This window comes from Lagenorhynchus albirostris, chromosome X (genome assembly GCF_949774975.1).
Source record: "Lagenorhynchus albirostris chromosome X, mLagAlb1.1, whole genome shotgun sequence".
Classification (NCBI taxonomy): Eukaryota; Metazoa; Chordata; class Mammalia; order Artiodactyla; family Delphinidae; genus Lagenorhynchus; species Lagenorhynchus albirostris.
In genome coordinates, this window is record NC_083116.1 from 69,452,908 (window position 1) to 69,475,430 (window position 22,523).

Genomic DNA, 22,523 nt, shown 5'->3' on the forward strand with positions numbered 1-22,523 from the left:
ACTCTCAACCACTGCGCCACCAGGGAAGCCCTCTTGCCAATTTTTTAATTGAGTTCTTTGGGTTTTTGTTGTTGTTGAGTTGTAGGAGTCCTTAATATATTCTCTATGTTAATCCTCTATCAGATATATGACTTGTAAGTATTTTCTCCCATTCCCTGGGTTGCCTTTTAACTCTTTTGATAGTATCCTTTGATACACAAATGTTTCTAATTTGAAGTCCAATTTATCTATTTTTTTTCTTTCATTGTCTATGCTTTTGGTTTCATATACTTTTGTTTCATGTAATGAAATCACACCATTCCCTTTGTGGTTTCTGTGGCTGCATGTATGACTATGAAGGACTCTTCAATCTTAAAATTAGATGAACATACTTTCTCTTTGCCTTTAATAGTTTAGTTTACATAGTATATTTAAATAAATGGATTTTCTTCTAAAATTACATTTTTAGAAACTAAGAACATTGGAATATGTTAATGAGAGGAAAAATTTATGAGTCTATCCCAGTTTTACTTTAAAAAAACCTCTAGCCTAAACACAACACTTATATAAACAGGTCAGAAAGAAAAGGACCGAAATGTTCACATTAGTTCTCTCAGGGTTGTGAGATTAGTAGTGATTTCAGCTATGCTCTAAAAATTTCCTTATTTTCCAAAATTTAAAAAATAAGCATATACTGTATTTATTATCAGAAAACTACAAGGAATGTTGCTACTACAGAACCAGAAAAAGAAAACCGGAAATGCAGGACTCTTAACTATAGAACTACCCAGATTGATACATGAGCCTGAAAATTGAATTTTGTAAATAATGTAATGATAAACAGTACAGAGACATTAAGTAAAAAGAAAAATTTACCTACATACTGAAAGAATCTGTAAAGAAATACAACAATATGTAAACAGTGTTTATCTCTGTGATAGTAGCACGATAGAAATTAGTGTTCAAATCTGGAAAAGACAGTCAAACATTTTTAATTGTTCAATTAATAAATAATCAGCATTAGAAATATGGACAAAGTAAACATCACCAATGATTCCTACCCAAAGGAAAATTTTAAATGATTGCATAGTATTCCATCCTATGAACACTCTAACATATATCTAACCATGTCTTTAATGCTGAGATTTAGATTATTTTCGATAACATTTGTCAAGCAAATGTTAAGATTTAAATATATATATATATTAATTTACATTTGAGCATTTCTTTTAAAAATTCCCAATGGCTTTAAACCCAGCATCAAGAAAGAGGAAGAGGCAAGTCAGTATTAGGACTGGGTTACTGACTATAAGCTAGACAACTGGTTTATAGTCTTGTGTGTTCACTTGCTATATAGTGGGATACAGCATTTTGGCTCTTCATCACAGGCCCTCTTTAACCCAACCTCCATTTAACCATCTAAACTCCTTCCTGTCCCCACTCCCTACCCCAGGAAACGGTAAGGAGGATTTTCCAATCTCAAATTATTGCTCACTTATCATACAGCTTGTGGAAAGTACAGAAAACCAGAATATAGAATATTTAAATCACTGGCAGTTACACCACCCTGAGACCAGCATTTGCTAATTTTTTTAGTGTTTTCCCTTCTAACCTCTTTTTATAAGTTCCCCCCCCCACCTCTCTCCTTCCCAGAGCCCAGGGTTAAAAGCAAAGGGACAGATTTAGGATGGGTGAATGCCTTGTCTAACATTTTAGTTACTACTTTCTCTTAACTCTTTTGAAATTATAAAAATATAATACCAGTTGAAAACTGAAAGGATAAACTAATAAAACCTGGTTTCTAGAAAACTTGGGTGGTGGTGTGGGACGAGTGGGAGGTGGATGAATCAGCCATATTAGAGAACCTGGGAAAGTGAGCAGAGTTAGAAACTTGATAAATCTATTAATTTATTGGCTCATTGTTTGTCAATCACGTCAGCCCAGCAAATGAAATTAGAATAGAGTCGTGGGGGAGGGAGGGTGTGACGCAGCAAGCTATTTGCAACAAGAAAATCTAGCCGAGAGACAGCTGCGTAATCATATTGCGGCACCGTTTTTACTTGCAGCAGCTGCTGCTTGCGGAGGACATCAGCCCACTGCGGCTCTCTGCAGTCTCTGGCCTGCTCCTGCAGGACCGGTCACTGCGGCCATTGCTACTCTCTGCACTCCAGCCCGGCCACCGCTGCCTCTGTCCGGTTCTCACAGCCTCAGCACCGTCTTCATCCTGGCAGCAGCCTCGACAGTCGCTCCCGGCTCCCGTATCGCAGTCCGACCACTACCGCACGTTCCACCTCTGCCACAGCCACCGCCGCTTCTGATATTCCGGTGAGTCTTTCCTTGCGGAGGTCAGGTCTCCTGATCTTGGCGGTAGCCACCTTAGGCGTGTGAGGTCCTTTGAAAAATGGCCGAGTCAGCCGACCACAAGGAACTGTTAGAAACCAGTCAAGAAGAGACTGGTGATAAGGTAATGATGGAGGGGCCCAGGGAACAGCCGGAGCGCGGTGAAGATGCCGCCGCTGGGCCTGGAGATGATGGGGAGCGCGGTGAAGAAGCCGCCGCGGGGCCTGGGGAAGAAGGGGGAAAAGGTGAAGAGGCTGCTGCTGAGTCCGGGGATGGCGGGGAAAAAGGTGAAGATGCTGATGAGGACTCAGACCCAGACCGTCCAAAAGGACTTATCGGTTATCTTTTAGATACAGACTTTGTTGAAAGTCTACCTGTGAAAATTAAATACCGTGTGTTAGCCCTCAAAAAGCTTCAAACTAGAGTGGCCAATCTAGAATCCAAATTCCTAAGGGAATTTCATGGTATTGAAAGAAAGTTTGCTGAAATGTATCAACCTTTATTGGAAAAAAGACGTCAGATAATCAATGCAATCTATGAACCTACAAAAGAGGAATGTGAATATAAATCAGACTCTGAGGGCTATGATGATGAGATGTATGATGAGGAAGAGATGTGTGGTATTGAGGAGGGTGTGCTACATGACTACCTAGATAAGGATGACGGTTGTGAAGAAGATTATTATGATTATGCTATTGAAGAGGATGATGATGATGATGACGACGACAATGATGACGACGACACCGAGGCAGCTGGAGATGAGAATAAAGAAGAGGATCCTAAAGGAATTCCTGATTTTTGGCTGACTGTCTTAAAAAACGTTGACATACTCACTCCTTTGATTAAGAAATATGATGAGCCTATTCTGAAGCTCCTGACAGATATTAAAGTGAAGCTTTCAGATCCTGGTGAACCTCTCAGTTTCACGCTAGAATTTCACTTCAAACCAAATGAATATTTCAAAAATGAGCTGTTGACAAAGACCTATGTGCTGAAGTCAAGGCTAGCATATTATGATCCCCATCCCTATAGGGGAACCGCGATTGAGTATTGCATAGGCTGTAAAATAGATTGGAATGAAGGAAAGAATGTCACTTTGAAAACAGTCAAGAAAAAGCAGAAACACCGGATCTGGGGAACAATCCGAACTGTGACTGAAGATTTCCCCAAGGATTCATTCTTCAATTTCTTTACTCAAGGAATCAACTCAAAGGGAAAGGATGGAAATGATGATTTTCTACTTGGTCACAATTTACGTACTTACATAATCCCAAGATCAGTATTATTTTTCTCAGGTGATGCACTTGAATCTCAGCAGGAGGGGGTAGTTAGGGAAGTTAATGATGAAATTTATGACAAAATTATTTACGATAATTGGATGGCTGCAATTGAGGAAGTTAAAGCCTGTTGCAAAAATCTTGAAGCAATAGTAGAAGACATTGATCGCTAAAGCAGAGTGTACATGGCCCTGAAATTAATTGCCCTAGATCTAGTTACTCAAGTTATAAGAAGTTAATTACATCTTGTGTTCTTAATTTTTCTTGTAGTGTCAGTTAAAATGTATGTCTCAGAAATATGAGAAGTTCAAATACTAATTCATTTGACCTTGCATTTTAGTAGTAGAATATCTTCAAGAAAGTATTTACTGTGGTAAATGATTTAAGACATATTAATATAATGTGTAGTTTAATCCTTCTGAAGTCCTTTTGTCATGTAGGTATTAATCTGTAGCTGTGAATATTATCAGAAATGCTAAATGAGATCAATATTTATTCCAAAAGAAAATCTTGGGGAACCAACCCAAGGTTCTTTTCCTGTTGTTTGTTTCTTGCATTTGTGTTTTCTTAGGACTTTAGCTAGTGGGTTTAATTTTATTGTGCCTGCTTCAATTTGCAATAAAAATGCAATAGAATTTAAAACTTGAATGCTTAAGAAAAAGCCTGTATATAGTTAAGAATTTCAGGCAAAACCACATTTATTGTTAATAACAGCTTGTTCATAAGTTCTTGTATTTTATGTGACCATGATAAATAATGAAACTTATTCATATTGAGGTTATCAGTGAAGTGTTAATCACAGTATTCTCCAAAGATTGCCACATATTGCTCTGTGTAATTGTGTAAACTGTAATTACAGTGTATAATTTCTCTTTTCCTATAGTACTTAATCATTCATTGAAAGTGATCACTTTATCATTCTGAAAATATTTTTCATGTTCCTTCACCACAAAATAAAATGAATAAAAATTTCAGTGATTTATGTTATAAAAGTGATCTTTTTTTAATTGTAAAAGTAATATGTTTATTGGAGTACCGAAAACCATATACCCATTCTCCAAAGATAAGCATTGCTTATGTTTTGATTAATTTTCTACTCTTCTTTTTCTGTGTTTATATATGCCTGCAAATTTACTAAAACTCTGCTTAGAGGGGCAAAGAAAGTGTATCTTTTTTTTATTGTTTACAACTGATCTAGTCTTAATCATGAGTCCACCTCCACCTCCCAGGGCTGCAGGGAAACAAAAATCTCAATTTTAATCAATCCAGTAAATTCATTGCCATTTAATAATTAAAACACTCCAAAAATAACAGGCTTATGTGTGTTAGTCTATATTTCAGATTTACCTACTCTTCCACAAGGTCATCTGGATGTATAGGGGCTTATATTGCTTTATGACATTGGTTGGGGGTGCACTGACTGGGGACAATGGGATGTGGTTGGTCAGAGAGCTGACTTTGTCCCAGAGCTGATTTTGCCTTCCTCAAGTGTGGAAACCCAGAAATTTGGCTGCCCCCTTTGGCAAACTCTGTGAAGGACACATCTATCCCTCTGGGATAACAGCAAACTTCTTTTTTTTTTTTTTTTTTTTTTGCGGTACGCGGGCCTCTCACTGTTGTGGCCTCTCCCGTTGCGGAGCACAGGCTCCAGACTTGCAGGCTCAGCGGCCATGGCTCACAGGCCCAGCCGCTCCGCAGCATGTGGGATCTTCCCAGACTGGTGCACGAACCCGTGTCCCCTGCATCGGCAGGCGGACTCTCAACCACTGCGCCACCAGGGAAGCCCAACAGCAAACTTCTTAATCTCTTCCATGCCATGTGAGAGCTGAGAGTGGCTAGGAAGTGCTAACTCTATCTCGTTATTGCTGCCTATCCACTCTTCCATCCCAGGTGGTTGTGATGTGATCCCACAGAATTATAAAATGAAAATGGAACAAAAGCTCCTCTGCTCGTGACTTATTCTTCCACTATTGAACATACCTCTTCCTTCGGATTTTGGCTCAAAGAGGTAAGTTTATAACATTGCCTGCATTTCTTACCACTGTCTCATCTCTACAATCAACTGGGGAGGAAGGTATGGGATTTTTTCTCTCCTTTTCCTGTCTGGACAGGACCTTCCTCTAATATCGTATCTTTCTCCCAGGGTTAGGGGTAGATGCTCACTTGCTTTTCTCTGGGGTTGCAATAGTTGACAGGATATTGGGAAACAGACAACTTACGATTATAGGGGAACCTAAATCAGGAAACATTTACAGTGTATACTTGATAAATGTAGACTTTTTCACACTTTTCACCACCATTAATCTTGACCTCTATTAAATTCCTGACTCCCTCTAAACCCCTCCCACACACAAAAATTGGGCCCCTTTTAATAGTGGTTGCTGTTACTATGCATTAAAAAGTCAGGAACATGGGTGTATCTTTCTTGCTATTTCAGGGAGGAATATCAGACATTTTGAAGTCCCTCCTGTCCCTTTATCTTGCCTTCATGAAATCGAGCAGTAAAGCTGCTTCTGGGCTTTCTGTAAGGGCAGGCCAGTCCCATTTGCTGTATCTGTTATGTCAGTGGCCTCCAGCCAAAGACCACCAGGGACATACCAGTAGTTGAACAAGTTGGGTTTATTCATCATTGCTGTGACAGAGAACCGTTGTATGTTATCAGTAAGTGGGTGTTAGAAAACATACTTCAGGATTTGGGCTTTGGTTGCATGATTTGGTATATGGTCTAAGGAAGTGGGGGTATTGGTAGCTCAATAAATCTTATCTATGGGGGGAGAAAATAGAACAAAGATAAGGCAGTACTTGATAAAGAGGTTTAGCTACTCATTTTAGCTAGAATGACAAGGGTGTTTGGTATTTTGTGGATGTCAAAGTGACCTTGTTTTTGTCTGTGCTTAGACAAAATTAAGAGACCTTGCTTTGTCTCATTTTATTGTGGTCCCAGAATAACCTTTTCTGAGGTTGGTATTCTGTGAGTTGGTTTATCTACACTAGAATAACATGGCCTAGTTGTGAGTACCAGGCCAGCTTCCTGATGTCAGGGACTGCTTTTTATATTTCTCTTTCATCTCTTCTCAGGAATACAATTTGATACTATAATCACTCCCATAGCTTGTGGTGGGATGGAGGTTCATTTGATTTGGGTTTAGCCTAGTGTAGAGGTCCTTTAGGCCTTGAGGATAAGCCATCAGCTTTTGCCCACATGCCAGAGAGACCTGTATTAGGGTTTAGGGCTCAAGTGTAACTAAAAATAGAATTTTACCTTAATTCTTTTTGTAACTATTCTTAAAAAGTATGTCATTAACATGGTCCTAGAGGGATTGTTGAGCTGCCTGTTGGGCATTGTTAGAATTTTGGTATTCCAAGGGAAAATACTGAAATACATAAATACAACAAAATTTCATTTTGGGGTACATAATAATTTATAGTGTAAATTATAGTATTTAGTATTATATATCATATGGCAGAGTGGTTAGTCTTTGAAGCCAGGCTGCTTGGATTCAAATTAGTTGGGTGACCTTGTGCAAGTTACTTTATGTGTCTCAGTTTTCATACCTGTAAAAATATGGTAATAATTGTACAATTACCTCATAGATTATTATGAAGATTTAACTGGTTTATGTAAAGTTCTTGAAATAAACATGGCACATAATAAGTGCTATATAGGTATGTCTATCTTTATTATTTTTATTATCAAGTTTATATCTTAAGCACTCAAAGCTGGTATACAGTAAGGGTGCAGTAAATTCTTATTAAATTATTAATAATTGTCCCCCTAATTTGTTTCTAATTTACAAAAAGTGAAATCATATACTTTGCATTTTAATAACAGAATCTCCAAGACTTCTGCAAATATCAAGGAGGGCTAAGTGGCAAGTTTACCAGCAATACTTACGTTAGTGGCAAGCCTGGTTAATGAAGAAGAAAATAAAGTGACTCTGACTCTGGTGTTCCACACTGCTGAGCGCATTCATTAGCCTTGTAGCTGTGTACACCAGGCTCAGTGCTCATCACAGGCCATTTTGTTCACTGGCCAATAAATGCGTCATTAAATTAAAATATTTGGAAAACAGAAATAAATACAGAAGATGAAAATCACATGAAATTATATATCATTCATAAGTATATAACAGATTTGATTTTTCAGTTACCACACAGCTATGTGCAGCATGTAGCTAACTATTTGAAAGCAGATAATCTTTTAAAAAGGAATATAAATTACAGCTTTATATGGAATACTTTAACATGTGTGAATGTGTCTTCACTCCCAGCCTCCTTCAAAGCTGCTTATGGCACCTGACCCCTGTGTGCCTCAGCCAGAATTGCCTTTCTTTTTACAGGCCACAGGTACTCTTACACATAGAATATGGTTTCATAAAGCACCGGAACCTGAACACTATTCATCCACTCCTTTTGACCAGCGTGCTTGCACAAAGGCCAAAGAGGAGACTTACACTAGGGGCTTCCATGATGATTCAACCCTATCTCTCCTCCCACCCTGCCATCCATGTATGCTCGTACATGCCCTAGGAAAGAAGTTTTATCAGGGCTGGGGTCCTTTATGACCCCTAGTTGTAATTCACTGCCTCTGTAAAATAGAGAATTCGTGTATTGATTTAAACCTCATACAAAAGGTTCTGCATTCCAATGGAGTGTATCACTGGGCCATGAGAAAAAAGCTTTCCCAGTAGTCTTATTTGCTAAGATTGGTGCTGAAATAAAAATTTCACAAGGCAACTTCATGAAAATGGTAAAAAATGACTATTTTTATTAATTTTTCTATTTCACACTTAACATGCTCTCAGACTCACACAAACACACACACACACACACACACACACACACACACACACACACACACACACACACACACACACACACACACACACACACACACACACACACACACACACACACACACACACACACACACACACACACACACACTGGATGATCCAGGATGAGAGGAAGCTCATGGTCAGAGAGATTGACAGCAGGTGGAACCAATATGGAGTGCTTTATCATTTGTTACTTCTCCATCAGCTATCAAGGTGAAAGGAGGTAATAAAAATTGATATTGTGTGCATGCTCACATCTGTGCGTAAATATACATGTTTTAATGCAAAATATGCTGGTAACAAGTGGAAATGATACTTAGACAATAATCTTTGTTGTCCAAAATGCCAGGAATCCTATGGATAAGGAAAGAGCGAGTGGTTTTCGATGAGTTTTCCTCACTATGATGAGGTATGTTTCTCTTTACAACTTAGAGGAATTGAAAAGGTGCTTTTACTTGCTGAGACCCATATTATGCAATTTCAGACATTTACGTTTCTTGATCAAGTATTAAACTTACATACTCTTACTGTATGGTGTTTGCAGAACACTCCAGTCCTCAGTAGTGTTTGGGTAAGAGTGGTTATCTCAGTTTTTCAGTTGAGAAATCTGAGATCTGATCTCATCGCTTGCGCTCTTTTCATCGCATCATGCTGCCTTCAGTGAAACTGAATGATGCTGCTAGTTTACTTATGTTAAAATATCTCTACCCATATTAAAGCTGCTTGGTACTAGTACTGGAATAGATATTAACCTAAGTTCCTTTGTCAGGTTTGTTACTTGATTGACTTAGAGTATATGGTAACAGCTAGGCTGAAGGTTTTTAAGAAAACTTCCTAATGCAGCTTAACAATGTAAAAGTATTACAGGAATTAAATCTCATTTCCTCTTAAATATTCTATAATTTACACTTTGGTAATGTGACCTAATTCTCACTTAGTCATAGATTTAATTTAAATTTATTGCTTTTTTGAAAACTCATTTTTAAAAAAATCTGGGTTCTTGTCCCTATTGTGAAACTTGTGTATGATGTGACCTGGGTCAAACTAATAAATTCCACTTGTCAGCAGTTTCCTTATCTGTACAATGGAGATAATTAGTAGTGTCTAGGTCATAAGACTGTTTTGATAACTCATTGCAATAAAGACTGTCAAGTACTTAGCACAATGCCTGGCACATAACAAGCCCTAAAACATTAGGTTATTATTATTATAATCATCATCATCACTTCTTAGGATTCTTAGGATCACATTATAATATAATCGGCTTTGTACATAATAGGGACTTAAATTATAGCTACTCTTTTATAGCTTTATATCCCTGAGGTAATCACAGACAGAAGAGGATTTGAGGTGATTAAATGCCTTTTTTTCTCTTTTTATTTGAAATAATTACAGACTCACAGGCAGGTGCAAAAATAGAACATAAAATCATGTGAACCCTGTAAGCTTATGCTTTTTGCCAGATTTTGGGGGTTTTCAGCTTTTATTTACTTGAATATTTTTTCAGTGCCACACTCCTGCTCCTTTCTTTCTGGGACCCAGATGACGTACATGTTAGATCTTTTATTATTGTCACAAGTGTTGTGGCTTTGCTCATTTTTTTCAGTCTATTTTCTTTTTGTTCAGACTGGGTCAATTCTATTTGTCTGTGTTCGAGTTCACTGATTCTTTCCTGCCATTTGCATTCTGCAGTTGAACCCAGCCAGTGAGTTTTTAATTTTGGTTGTTTTATTTTTTCAATGTTATTATCTCTATTTGATTCATTGTTATAACTTCTATTTCTTTGCTGAGATTTTCTATTATTCATTTGTTTCAGTAGTGTTCATAACTGTTTCTTGAAGCATTTAATTATGGCTGCTTTATTAAAATCCTTATCATATAATTCCAACATGTGAGTGATGTTGGTGTTGGCATCTGTTGATTGGTTTTGCTCATTTGGGTTGTGATCTTCTGGTTCTTGATATGTTGAGTGATTTTTGATTATATCTTGGACATTGTTAGTATTATAAGACACTGGGTCCTATTTAAATCTTATAAAATATCAGGCTGTCACCCTGGTTAGGTTTAATGTGCAAGTGTTTTTGTTTTTGATGACCTTGACAGTTTTGAGGAGAATCAGTCAGGTACTTTGTAGAATGCTCCTCAATTCAGATTTGTTTGATGTTTCTCTCATGCTTAGACTAGGTTTATGGATTTTGGGGAGGAAGACTAAAGAGGTGAAGTGCCTTTCTCATCACATCGTATTGGTGAAAAGTGCCATCAAAATGATATAACTGATGATGTTAACCTTGATCACCTGACTAAGATAGTGTTTGCTAGGTTTCTCCACTGTGAAGTTACACTCCCTCTCCCCTTCCACTTTCCATAATGTTACTCTTTGGAAGCAAGTTAATAAACATAGCCTACACTTAAGTGTTGGGGATTTATGCTACATCAGGAGTATCTACATAAACTATTTAGAATTCTTCTTTGCAAGAGAATATCTCTTCTTCCATTTATGTATATATGTATGTATGTATGTTTTCATAGACATGTATTTTATGACTTGGGTTATAATCTAATAGTACATTATTTCCTTTGTTACACAGATTATTCCAGCTTTGGCCATTTGTAGCTCTTTGAGTTGGTTCCTATGTCTCTAGGCATACCCACATCTTTGTATGTACCTGGCATTACAAGATGCTACAGACTAATTTTGTATATTCCTATTTCAGTCCTAGAATCAGCCATTTCTCCAAGGATACCTTATTCCTTTTATTGGAGAATGGTGTCAGAAATCAAGATCTTAGCACTTGGTGGGTTCAGTGCTACTGGGATGTCGTTGCTTCTACACCTTTTCAGTAAACAGAGCTAGGAAATTTACGTATATATGCTAACCTTTGTATACACATGTCTCTATAATTATTTCTATTACTATCCATCAGTATCTATATTAAACTAAACATGCCTTCATATTGATTTCTCTGACCCTAATCTGTTACCACATGGATCATTCTAGACCCATCCCCTTGCTTCTCTGTAACCTCTCACTCCAACAGTGAAAAATCTGATTCTCACCATCCACTATCTATTTACTTATTTGCTTAATCCCATTATAAATGTTTCAGAATTGTTAACCCATATCCCCAAGAGAAACAACTTAACCAATTACAGTATATTGCTTATGTACAGTCTCAGAAATAATGTTTCAATAAAAACTATTCATGTAATTTGAGCAATCTGTGTGCAATCCAAAGTTATGTCATGGGTTTTCCAGAACTTGAGTGTATATTTGTAAAACTGGTACTTCTATCTTTTCCAAATCACAATCCATTTATATGTTTTACCTTTAGATAGTTTATTCATTCATTCAGACTTAGGATGTGTCTACTGTGTTCTTAGTGTGATCTTATATATAACGAGGAATGAAATTGTATTTCTGTCATTAGGAACTCATAGATAAAGGAATTAAAGGGACTGATCTATGGAGTGCAAATCCCAAGAATCTCATAGGTACTGGGAAATCTAAAATGTGAAAAACGAAATACAGGGAGTAGAATCTGATAGTCATTGAGAGTACTACTGTCATTGATTTTTTTTGGGGGGGGAATAAGATTGTCCTTGGGGCATCTAAATTATAGGAGATTTTTAAAGAATTTATAACCTATTTTTTGTATTAATAGACTATTTTTAGAACAGTTGAAGATATACATTAAAATTGAGCAGATAGTATAGGAAGTTCCCATATTACCCCCCCCACATACACAGTTTCCTCCATTTTTTTTATATTGGTAAAATATACATAATATAAAATTTATAATTTTAACCACTTTAAGTGTGCAGTTCAGTGATATTAAGTACATTCACATTATTGTGAGACAATCACAACCATTCATTCCAGAGCCTTTTATCTTCCCAAGCTGAAACTCTGTATTCATTATACAATAACTCCCCATTCCTCCAGCCCCCAGCCTCTGGAAGCTACCATTTTACTATCTGTATCCATGAATTTGACTACTCCAAGTAACTCGTATGAGTGGAATCATACAATATTTGTCCTTTTGTGTCTGAATTATTTCACTTAGCACAGTGTCTTCAAGAATCATCCATATTGTAGCATATATTAGAGTTTCCTTCTTTTTAAAGGCTGAATAATATTAGATTGTACATGTAAAATACATTTTGTTTATCTATTCAACCATCGATAGACATTTGTTTTTTCCCCCCACCATTTGGCTATTGTGAGTAATGCTGCTATGAACATGGGTGTACAAATATGTTTGAGACCCTGCTTTTGGGTATATATCCAGAAGTGGAATTGCTGGATTATATGATAATTCAATGTTTAATTTTTTGAGGACCTGCCATACTGTTTTCCACTATGGCTGTGCCATTTTACAAGGGTTCAAATTGCTCCACATCTTTGCCAATACATACTATCTTCTGTGGTTTTCTTCAATAACAGACGTCATATTGGATGTAAAGGGGTATTTCATTGTGGTTTTGATGTGAATTTCCCCAGTGATTAGTGACGTTGAGCATCTTTACTTGTGCTTCATGGCCTTTTGTATATCTTCTTTGGAGAAATGTCTATTCAAGTCCTTTATCCATTTTCGAATTGGCTTTTTTTGGTTGTTGTTGAATCATAAAAATTCTTTGTATATTCTGTATGTTAATGCCTTATCAGATATATTATTTGCAAATATTTTCTCCCATCCTAGGGTTGCCTTTTAGCTCTGTTGATAGTATCCTTGATGCAAAAAACTTTTTGATTTTGATGAAATCCAATTTATATTTTCTTTTGTTGCCTGTACTTTTGGTGTCATATCCAAAAAATCATTACCAATGCCAATGTCATGGTGCTTTGCGCCTATGTTTTCTTCTAAGAGTTTTATGGTTGCAGCTCTTACATTTAGGTGTTTGATCCATTTTGTGTCAATTTTTGTATATGGTGGAAGGTAAGGGTCCAAATTCATTCTTTTGCATGTGGATATCCAATTTTTACAACACCATTTGTTGAAGACTCTCCTTTCCCCATTGAATTATTTTAGCAACCTTGTCAAAAATCATTTGACCATATATGCGAGGATGTATTTCTGGAGAGTCTATTCTATTCCATTGGTCCATTCTATTCTTATAGTAGGTCTGTCTTTATGCCATTTTCACACTGTTTTGATTAGTGTAGCCTTGTAGTAAGTTTTTTTTTACATCTTTATTGGAGTATAATTGCTTTACAATGTTGTGTTAGTTTCTGCTTTATAACAGAGTGAATCAGTTACACATATACATATGTTCCTATATCTCTTCCCTCTTGCATCTCCCTCCCTCCCACCCTCCCTATCCCACCCCTCTAGGTGGTCACAATTTTGATAACAGGAAATATGAATCATCCAACAGTGTTCTTCCTTTTCAAGATTGTTTGGGCTATTCAAGGTCCCTTGAGATTCCATATGAATTTTAGGATGGATTTTTCTATTTTCACAAAGTTATAATTGGGATTTTTTTTTTTTTTTTGCGGTATGCGGGCCTCTCACTGTTGTGGCCTCTCCCGTTGCGGAGCACAGGCTCCGGATGCGCAGGCTCAGTAGCCATGGCTCATGGGCCCAGCCACTCTGCGGCATGTGGGATCTTTCCGGACCAGGGCACGAACCCGCGTCCCCTGCATTGGCAGGCGGACTCTCAACCACTGCGCCACCAGGGAAGCCCTATAATTGGGATTTTGATAGGGATTGCATTAAATTTGTAGATTGCTTTGGGTAGTATTGATATCTTAACAATATTGATTCTTCCAATCCATGAATATGGGATGTCCTTATGTTTATTTCTGTCTTTCAGCAATATTTCATAGTTTACAGTGTCCAAATCTCTCACCTCCTTGGTTAGGTTTATTCTTAAATATTTTATTCTTTTTGATGCTATTATAAATGGAGTTATGGAATGCTCTCTTAACTTTTCTTTTGATTTGTTCATTGCTAGTGCATGAAAATGTAACTGTTTTGTGTATTGATTTTGTACCCTGGAACTTTGCTGAATTTGATTATTAGTTCTAACAAAATTGTGGAATTTTTTTTTTTTTTTTTTTTTTTTTTTTGCGGTACGCGGGCCTCTCACTGTTGTGGCCTCTCCCGTTGCGGAACACAGGCTCCAGACGTGCAGGCCCAGCGGCCGTGGCTCACGGGCCCAGCTTCTCTGAGGCATGTGGGATCTTCCTGGACCGGGGCACGAACCTGTGTCCCCTGCATCGGCAGGCGGACTCTCAACCACTGCACCACCAGGGAAGCCCAAAATTGTGGAATCTTTAGGGGCTTCTGCAAATATGATCGTGTCATCTGTAAACAGAGGTGATTTTACTTCTTTCTAATTTGAATGCCATTTTATTTTCATTTTCTTGCCTAATTGAACTGAATAAAACTTTCAATAATATGTTGAATTGAAGAGGTGAAAGTGAGCATCCTTATCTTGTTCCTGATGTTAAAAGAAAAGCTTTCAGTCTTCCAACACTATGATGTTTGCTGTGGACTTTTCCTTATACCCATAATATATATTCCAGTAATTGCTTTCTATTCCTAGTTTGTTGAGTGTTTTTTTTTAACATGAAAGTGTATTGAATTTTGTCAAATGCTTTTTCTTCATAAATTGAGATGATCATGTGGGTTTTTTCCTCATTCTGTTAGTGTAGTGTATAACACTGATTATTTTCATATGTTGAACCATCCTGGTATGAAAAATTAATGAACAGAAACCTAAATTAAATAGATTCGGGAGACCAGAAGGGGCATTCTCATGCCTTGTGACAATAACTGAGTTCAACAGGAAGAAGAAAGACTTCTTTTTTTTTCTGGCAAGGTGTCAGACAATGAAAAGCCATGGACTCTTTGTTTACTATAGCCCTCCCAACCTTCTTTTTTCTCCTTAATTAAAGCCTTCTCCTTTCCTTGCCGTGTGTGGACTTGCATATGGCTCACCATGGTTGCAGATGCTGAATTACAATTCTCTGCTGATCCTGAAGAAATCCATATTTCCTGGAGAAATATCTGGTAGTCTGTTTCAGGCCAACACTTGCGTTTTGAGGAATAAATCCCTCTGGGTCATGGTATATAATCCTTTTAACATTGCTGAATTCACTTTGCTAGTACTTCGTTGAGGATTTTTGCATCAATATTTATAAGGGATAATGGTCTGTAGTTTTCTCTTCTTGTAGTGTTTTTGTCTTTCTTTGGTATCAGAGTAAAGATGTCCTGCTAAAATGAGTTAGTAAGTGTTTCCTCCTCTTCAATATTTTAGCAGAGTTTGAGAAGGATTGGTATTATTTCTTTAAATGTTTGGTAGAATTCACCAGTGAAGATATCTGGTCCTAGACTTTTCTTCATTGGGAAGATTTTGATTACTGATTCAATCTCCTTTCTGGTTATAGGTCTATTCATATTTTCTAGTACTTCATGATTCAGTCTTTGTATGTTATATACCCCTAAACATTTGTCCATTTCATCTGGGTTATCTAATTGGTTGATGTATCATTGCTCATAGAATTCTCTTATAATCTTGTTAATTCCTATAAAATTGGTAGTCAAAAGTCCTCTCTTTCATTTTTGTTATAATTTTAGTAATGTGAGTATTGTCTCTCTTTTTTCTTATTAAGCCTACCTGAAGTTTTGTCAATTTTATTGATTTTTTTTAAAGTGCAACTTTTGGTTTCATTGATTTTCTCTGTTGTTTTTTCCTTCAGTACTTTATCTCTGCACTAATCTTTATTTCCTTCTACTAGTTTTAGTTCTTTTTCAAATTCCTTTAGATGTAATGTTAAGTTATTGATTTGAGATAGCTCTTCTTTTTGTAAAGTAAGCATTTAAAGCAATAAATTCCCTCTTAGCACTGCTTTTATCCATCCCATAAATTTTGGAATGTCTTTTCATTTTCATTTGTCTCAAGATATTTTCTAATTTCCCTTATGATTTCTTCTTTGACCCATTTTTTACAGAATATATTGTTTAATATCCACATATTGGTGTATTTCCCTTTTCATTCTCCTATTGGTTTTATTTTTTGTTTCATTCTGTTGTGATTGGAAAAGATAGTTTGTGTGATTTCTATCTTTTTAAATTTACTAAGACTTGTTTTGTGCCCTTACAAAATGATCTATACTAGAGACTCTTCCATGTGCACTTAAGAAAAAGTATGTTCTGCTTCTTGTTGGGTGAAGTGTTCTATATAAGCTTATTACATGCAATTGGTTTATAGTGTTGTTCAAGTCCTCTATTTCTTTATTAATCTTCTGTCTGGTGTTATTATTGAAGGTAGGGTTTTAAGACGATTCCTACTATTACTATAGAACTATCTATTTCTTCAATGACACCACTGTCATTTATTTATGAGTTCTGGTTATATATATGTTTGTTTTATCTTTGTGGTGAATTGACCCTTTTATTGATATATAAGACCCTTCCTTTTGTGTCTCTTGAAACATTTTTTAAATTAATGTCTCTTTTATCTGATATTAATATAGGTACCCTGCTTTCTTTTAGTTATTATATGCATGGAATATTTTTTAGACTATTTTACTTTCAACCTAAGTATGTCTTTAGATATAAAAAGAGTCTTTACAGTCAGCATATAGTGGGATCATTTTTTTTATATCCATTCTGCCAAACTGTGCTTCTTTCATTGAGGAGTTTAATCCATTTACATGAAATAATTACTGTTAGGAAAAAAGCTTAGATTTTGTTGTTTCCTGTATGTCATACTTTTTTGTCTCTAACTTTCTCCCTTACCACCTTACTTTGTTTTTAGTTGTATAAGTCCTCATGTATTTTGGATATTAATCCCTTACCAGATGTATGGTTTGCAAATACTGTCTTCCATTCAGTAGGTTGTATTTTCACTCAGTCGATTGTTTCCTTTGTTGTGCACAGGTTTTTTGGTTTGATGCAATCCCATTTGTTGATTTTTGCTTTTGCCTATGCTTGTGGTATCATATCCTGTGGCAAAGAAATCACTTCCAAGACGAATGTCAAAAAGCTTTTCTCCTATGTTTTCTTCAATGAGTTTTACAGTTCCTGGTTTTCTGTTTAAGTCTTTAATCCATTTCAAGTTGTATTTTGTGTATCATGTAAGGTAAGGTTCCAATACAATTTTTCTCCAAGTAGATATCAGTTTTTCCAACATTGTTGAAGAAACTAGTCTTTCCGCATTGTGTATTATTGGGATCCTTTGTTGAAGATCAGTTGACTATATCTGTGGGTTTATTTCTGTGCTTTCTATTCTGTTTCATTGGTCTGTATGTCTGTTTTTATTCCAGTACACACTGTCTTAACTACTGTGGCTTTGTAGCATATTTTGAAATGAAGAAGTGTGATACGTCCAGCCTTGTTTTCCTTGTTCAAAATTGCTTTAGCTATTTAGGGTCTTTTTTGGTTCCATATGAATCATAGGTGAAAAACCTCCCAACAAAGAAAAGTCCAAGACCAGATGGCTTCACTTGTGAATTCTAACAAACATTTAAATAATTAATGCCAATCCTTCTCAAATTATTCCAGAAATTGAAAATGAGGGAACATTTTCAAGCTCATTTTACAAGGCCAGCATTGCCCTGACAAGAAAGCCAGACAAAGACATTACAAGAAAGTAAAACTACAGACCAATAACTGTGATGAACATAGATGTACAAATCCTCAACAAAGTACTAGCAAACCAAATTCAGTAGCACATTAAAAGGATCACACACCACAGTCAAGTAGGATTTATCTCTGGGATGCAAGGAGGGTTCAACATAAGGAAATCAGTTAACACAATACACAACATTAACAAAATGAAGGATAAAAATCACATGATATCTCAACAAATGCAGCAAAAGTATTTGGCAAAATTCAATATCCATTCATAATAAAAACTCTCAACAAACTGGGTATAGAGAAAACGTATCTCAACATAATAAAAGCCATATATAACAAGCCCACAGCTAATATCAAACTCAACAGGGAAAAACTTAAAAGTTTTTCCTCTGAGATCTGGTACAAGGAAAGAGTGTTCCTTTTCTCATCACTCCTATTCAAAATAGTATTGGAAGTTCTAGCCCAAGCAATTAGACAAGAAAAAGAAAGAAAAGGCAATGAAATTGCAAAGGAGGAAGTAAAAATTATGTTTGCAGATGATGTGATTTTATGTAGAAAACCCTAGACTCCACAAAAAAATTGATAAAACTAATAAAATGTTTAGCAAAGTTGAAGATGCAAAATTAACATAAAATTGGTTGTGTTTCTATGTACTAATAAGAAACTTTCTGAAAAGGAAATTGAGACAACAATCTCATTTACAGTAGCACCAAAAGGAATAAAATACTTAGAAATAAACTTAACAAAGGAGGAGAAAATTTGTATGCTGAAAATTATAAAACATTGCTGAAAGTAATTAAAGAAGACACAAAGAAATGGAAATACATCCTGTGTTCATGGAATGGAAGACTTAATATTGTTTAAGTGTCTATACAACCCAAAGCAATCTACAGATTCAGTATAATCCCCATCAAAATCTCAATGGCATTTTTTACAGAAATTGTTACCTGTAGCTTTATCTCATATTTTAAAGATGGGCAATATCCATTATCCAACTTTGTTCTTTTTCAGCATTGTGTTGTCTATTTTGTCATTTCATATCAATATTAGAATAAGTTTGTCAATATCCACAATATAACTTGCTGGGATTTTGTTTGGTATTGCAGAGCCCTCATGAATTAAATTAGTGCCCTTATAAAGGTGGTCTGAGAAAAGTCAGTTGTCCCTTCCACCACATGAGGTTACAGTGAAAAGATGTCCACCTATGGACCAGGAAGCATGCTCTCGCCAGACACCAAATCTTCCAGTACCATGATCTTGGAATTACAGCCTCCACAACTGTGAGAAATAAATGTTTGTTTTTATAATCCACCCAGTTTATGGTACTTTTCTCTTTTTTTTTGTTAAGATTGAATTAAGAACTATCAATGGATGTTTTTAAAAAAATATATTTATTTTTTTGGCTGCTCTGGGTCTTAGTTGCAGCACGTGGGATCTTTGCTGAGGCATGTGAGACCTTTCATTGTGGCGTGCAGGCTTCTCTTTAGTTGTGGTGTGTGGGTTTCTCTCTCTAGTTGTGGTATGTGGGCTCCAGAGTGTGTGGGCTCTGTAGTTTGTGCCATGCCAGCTCTCTCATTGAGACGCACGACCTCAGTAGTTGTGGCACGTGGGCTTAGTTGCCCCACTGAGTGTGGGATCTCAGTTCCCTGACCAGGTATTGAACCTGCGTTCCTTGCATTGTAAGGCGGATTCTTTACCATTGGACCACCAGGGAAGTCCCTACTTTTCTTATAGTAATCCAAAAAGACTAAGAGAGTGTTTTTAAACAAGTCATATATAAAGTGGTTATTGATATGGTTGAAATAATATGTACCATACGTGTAGCTGCTTTCTATTCACTCTCCTTGTTCTTTGTTTCTGTTTTTTCTTTGTCTTCCACTCACCTTTAACCTTATGTGGTTTAATTGGGCTTGTAATGTGATTCCATATTCTCTCCTTTCAATATATCTATTATAATTCTATTTATTTTAATTTAGTGTTTGCCATAGAGTTTACAATATACATTTACAACTAATTTAGGTCTATGTTCAAATAACATTATACTGTTTCATAGATAGTTCAGGTACTATGTAACAGTGTTCCAATTCTTCCCTATCATTCTTTATTATGCTGTTATTCATTTCACTTTTTCATAAGCTATAATCACCCAATATATTATAGCTATTATTATTTTAAACAAACTGTTATCTGTTAAATCAATTAATAATAAGAAAAACAAATGGTTTTATTTCACCTTTATTCCTTCTTGAACACTCTATCTTTATATAGGACAGGTTACTGAGCTATATCATTTTCATTCTCTCTGGAGAATGTTTTCTAGCTTTTATTGCAAGGCAAGTTTACTGGTGACAAAGTCCCTCCATTTTTGTTTGCCTGAGAAAAGTATTTCTTCTTCATTTTTGAATGTTAATTTTGCTAACAAAGTTCTAGGTTGGTGGATTTGGGGTGACTTTTTTCTTTCAACAATTTATATATCTCACTCTACTTTCTTCTTATTTTAACGGTTTTTGAAGAGATGTTTCAATGTCACTCTTATCCTTGTTCCTCTATATTTTTCTAAAAATGAGTTTTTAGTCAGCTAATAAGCCCTTGTGGAAATCAAATGTCTGACCATTAGAGTCTGTTGAAATTTTGTCCTGATGTGTGCACTTTTGAGGTCAATTTGGATTCTAAGCCTGACAAGATAAAAAGGGCTTTGCAAAGCTTTGCTTGACCCTTGAACTTGGAACACAACTCTGTGGTCCTGCAACACAGCTTGTTTTCTGATGCCGAAGAAAAGTCTCTTGCTTGGTTGGAATCCTGAATTCACAAATGCTAATTGCCTGTACTTAACTCTATATCTGAAACCTAATATTTTTTGGTGTGAACTGCTTCAGTCTCAGCATTAACTATAATGAACTAAAACTGGATGAAATTGCTCCACTCAAGGAGAGCACAGACTCTGATACTGTTGCAGATTTAGAACACCCCTCTGTGGGACCATCAACTATTAAAATATCCTGGATGTTGGGTGGACCATTTGGGTAATATAAAAATGCCCATAGAAAAGGGCTTATCGTCTAATGTGACCTCCTAAAATTGAGCTATTGAATGACTCTTCATTTCTTACACAGAGACTAGTTGCATTTTTAAAAGAAACCACTTTATTGAGGTATGTTCTTATCACACACACACAAATAATTGCATTCTTAACTTGTTATTAAAGTTGAAAGCTGCAAGTTGGAGGAATGCATAGCACAGGACTGTGACTCCTCTACCTACTCATGACAGATCGGACATTTGACCCTTTAGTGGAGATGGTTGTGTCGACTGAAAAAATGCATAACCTAAAAATTGAGAATTATGGGGGTTTTTTGGCAGACAAAACTGAGGGCTTAAGCCCAGAAGACAGCCTCTCAGATAGCTCTGAGGGACTGCTCTGAAAAGGTAAGGGAGGAGCCAGGATGTATAGGGGTTTTTGCAACAAAAACCAGGTAGTCAGAACATCAACAGATGACTGTTAATTAAAGAAAACCAGACATCTCAAGTTAATGAATTTAGTGCTCTTCTATATATGGGAAGATGCAGGAGTTTGGGCTCATTGAAATCATTCCTTTGCTATGCATCTTAACTACCTAGGGCCAGTATCCTGCTTTTCTCCATCCTGAATCCCCTCTGGGTATAGTAGGTGGCTGCAGTGCTGATGGCTTGATGGCTGCAACATCTTTTGTTTACTTATATGGTAGGCAACATTTTTAATCCACAGCTGGATGTTGATGGCTTGCAGTGTTTGACTTTCTGGATTAGTTGCACTTTGCAACAGTCGACTGGTAGCCTGACTCTACTTCCCTCACCTTTCTCTTGGTACTCACACCTTAGTAAAGTACTTTGTTTATTCAATACAGATGTCTCCAGAATGGCATTGCTCTTTTTGTGGCTTCTCACTGGATAAATGATCAGGACAAATTGATTAAACATTATATAAACACACTGAAATTTTTTGAAAATTAGGGATTTGGTCAGAACATGATCTGGTTAAGTCATGTAAAATTGTTTTTCTGTGAAAATGTTTTGGTCCTTCTTTCATAAAACTCATCCAGGTGAAATGGTTTGGATGAGACGAAAATATGGGAGAAATGTAAATTATGATTACTGAATAAGACACACTGACTTTATAATAACTAAGAAAAAAAAAACAGGTACCCAGGGAAACATGAGAGTGGGGTTGGGGATGGGTGGATGGATAAGAAATTAGAGACCTTTGTTTTTCAGAGCTGTACCTGAAACCTTCCCTCCCATCAATAAAAGCACCAATGTTATCTTCTAAGTTGCTCAGAGTGTTTTGAATTCAAACTGACTATGAAGCCTAAGTTCACACCTGACCATGCTGACTATGAGACAGCAGGGAGTATCCTGCTGCATTTTCCATGCAGAGCACCTCCAGATGTCCTTCACATTCACAAAGCAGATGATCTGGTGTCATGGACAAGCAAAACTGTTTGGAACTGATCACCTTCAGACAG

The 22,523-nt window shown here is 36.4% G+C and overlaps 1 protein-coding gene across 1 annotated transcript; it reads left to right on the plus strand.

Moving 5' to 3' along the window:
• Window positions 1–2,034: 2,034 nt before the first annotated feature.
• NAP1L2 (nucleosome assembly protein 1 like 2) lies at window positions 2,035–4,540 on the plus strand. Its single transcript, XM_060137616.1, has one exon. It carries the CDS (start codon window positions 2,381–2,383, stop codon window positions 3,767–3,769), a length of 1,389 nt encoding a protein of 462 aa, XP_059993599.1. The 5' UTR covers window positions 2,035–2,380; the 3' UTR covers window positions 3,770–4,540.
• The last annotated feature ends 17,983 nt before the right edge of the window (window positions 4,541–22,523 follow it).

What these genes read in the sequence shown, in the direction of transcription:
- NAP1L2 (XM_060137616.1), top strand. Translation starts at nt 2,381, where the DNA reads ATGGCCGAGTCAGCCGACCACAAGGAACTGTTAGAAACCAGTCAAGAA.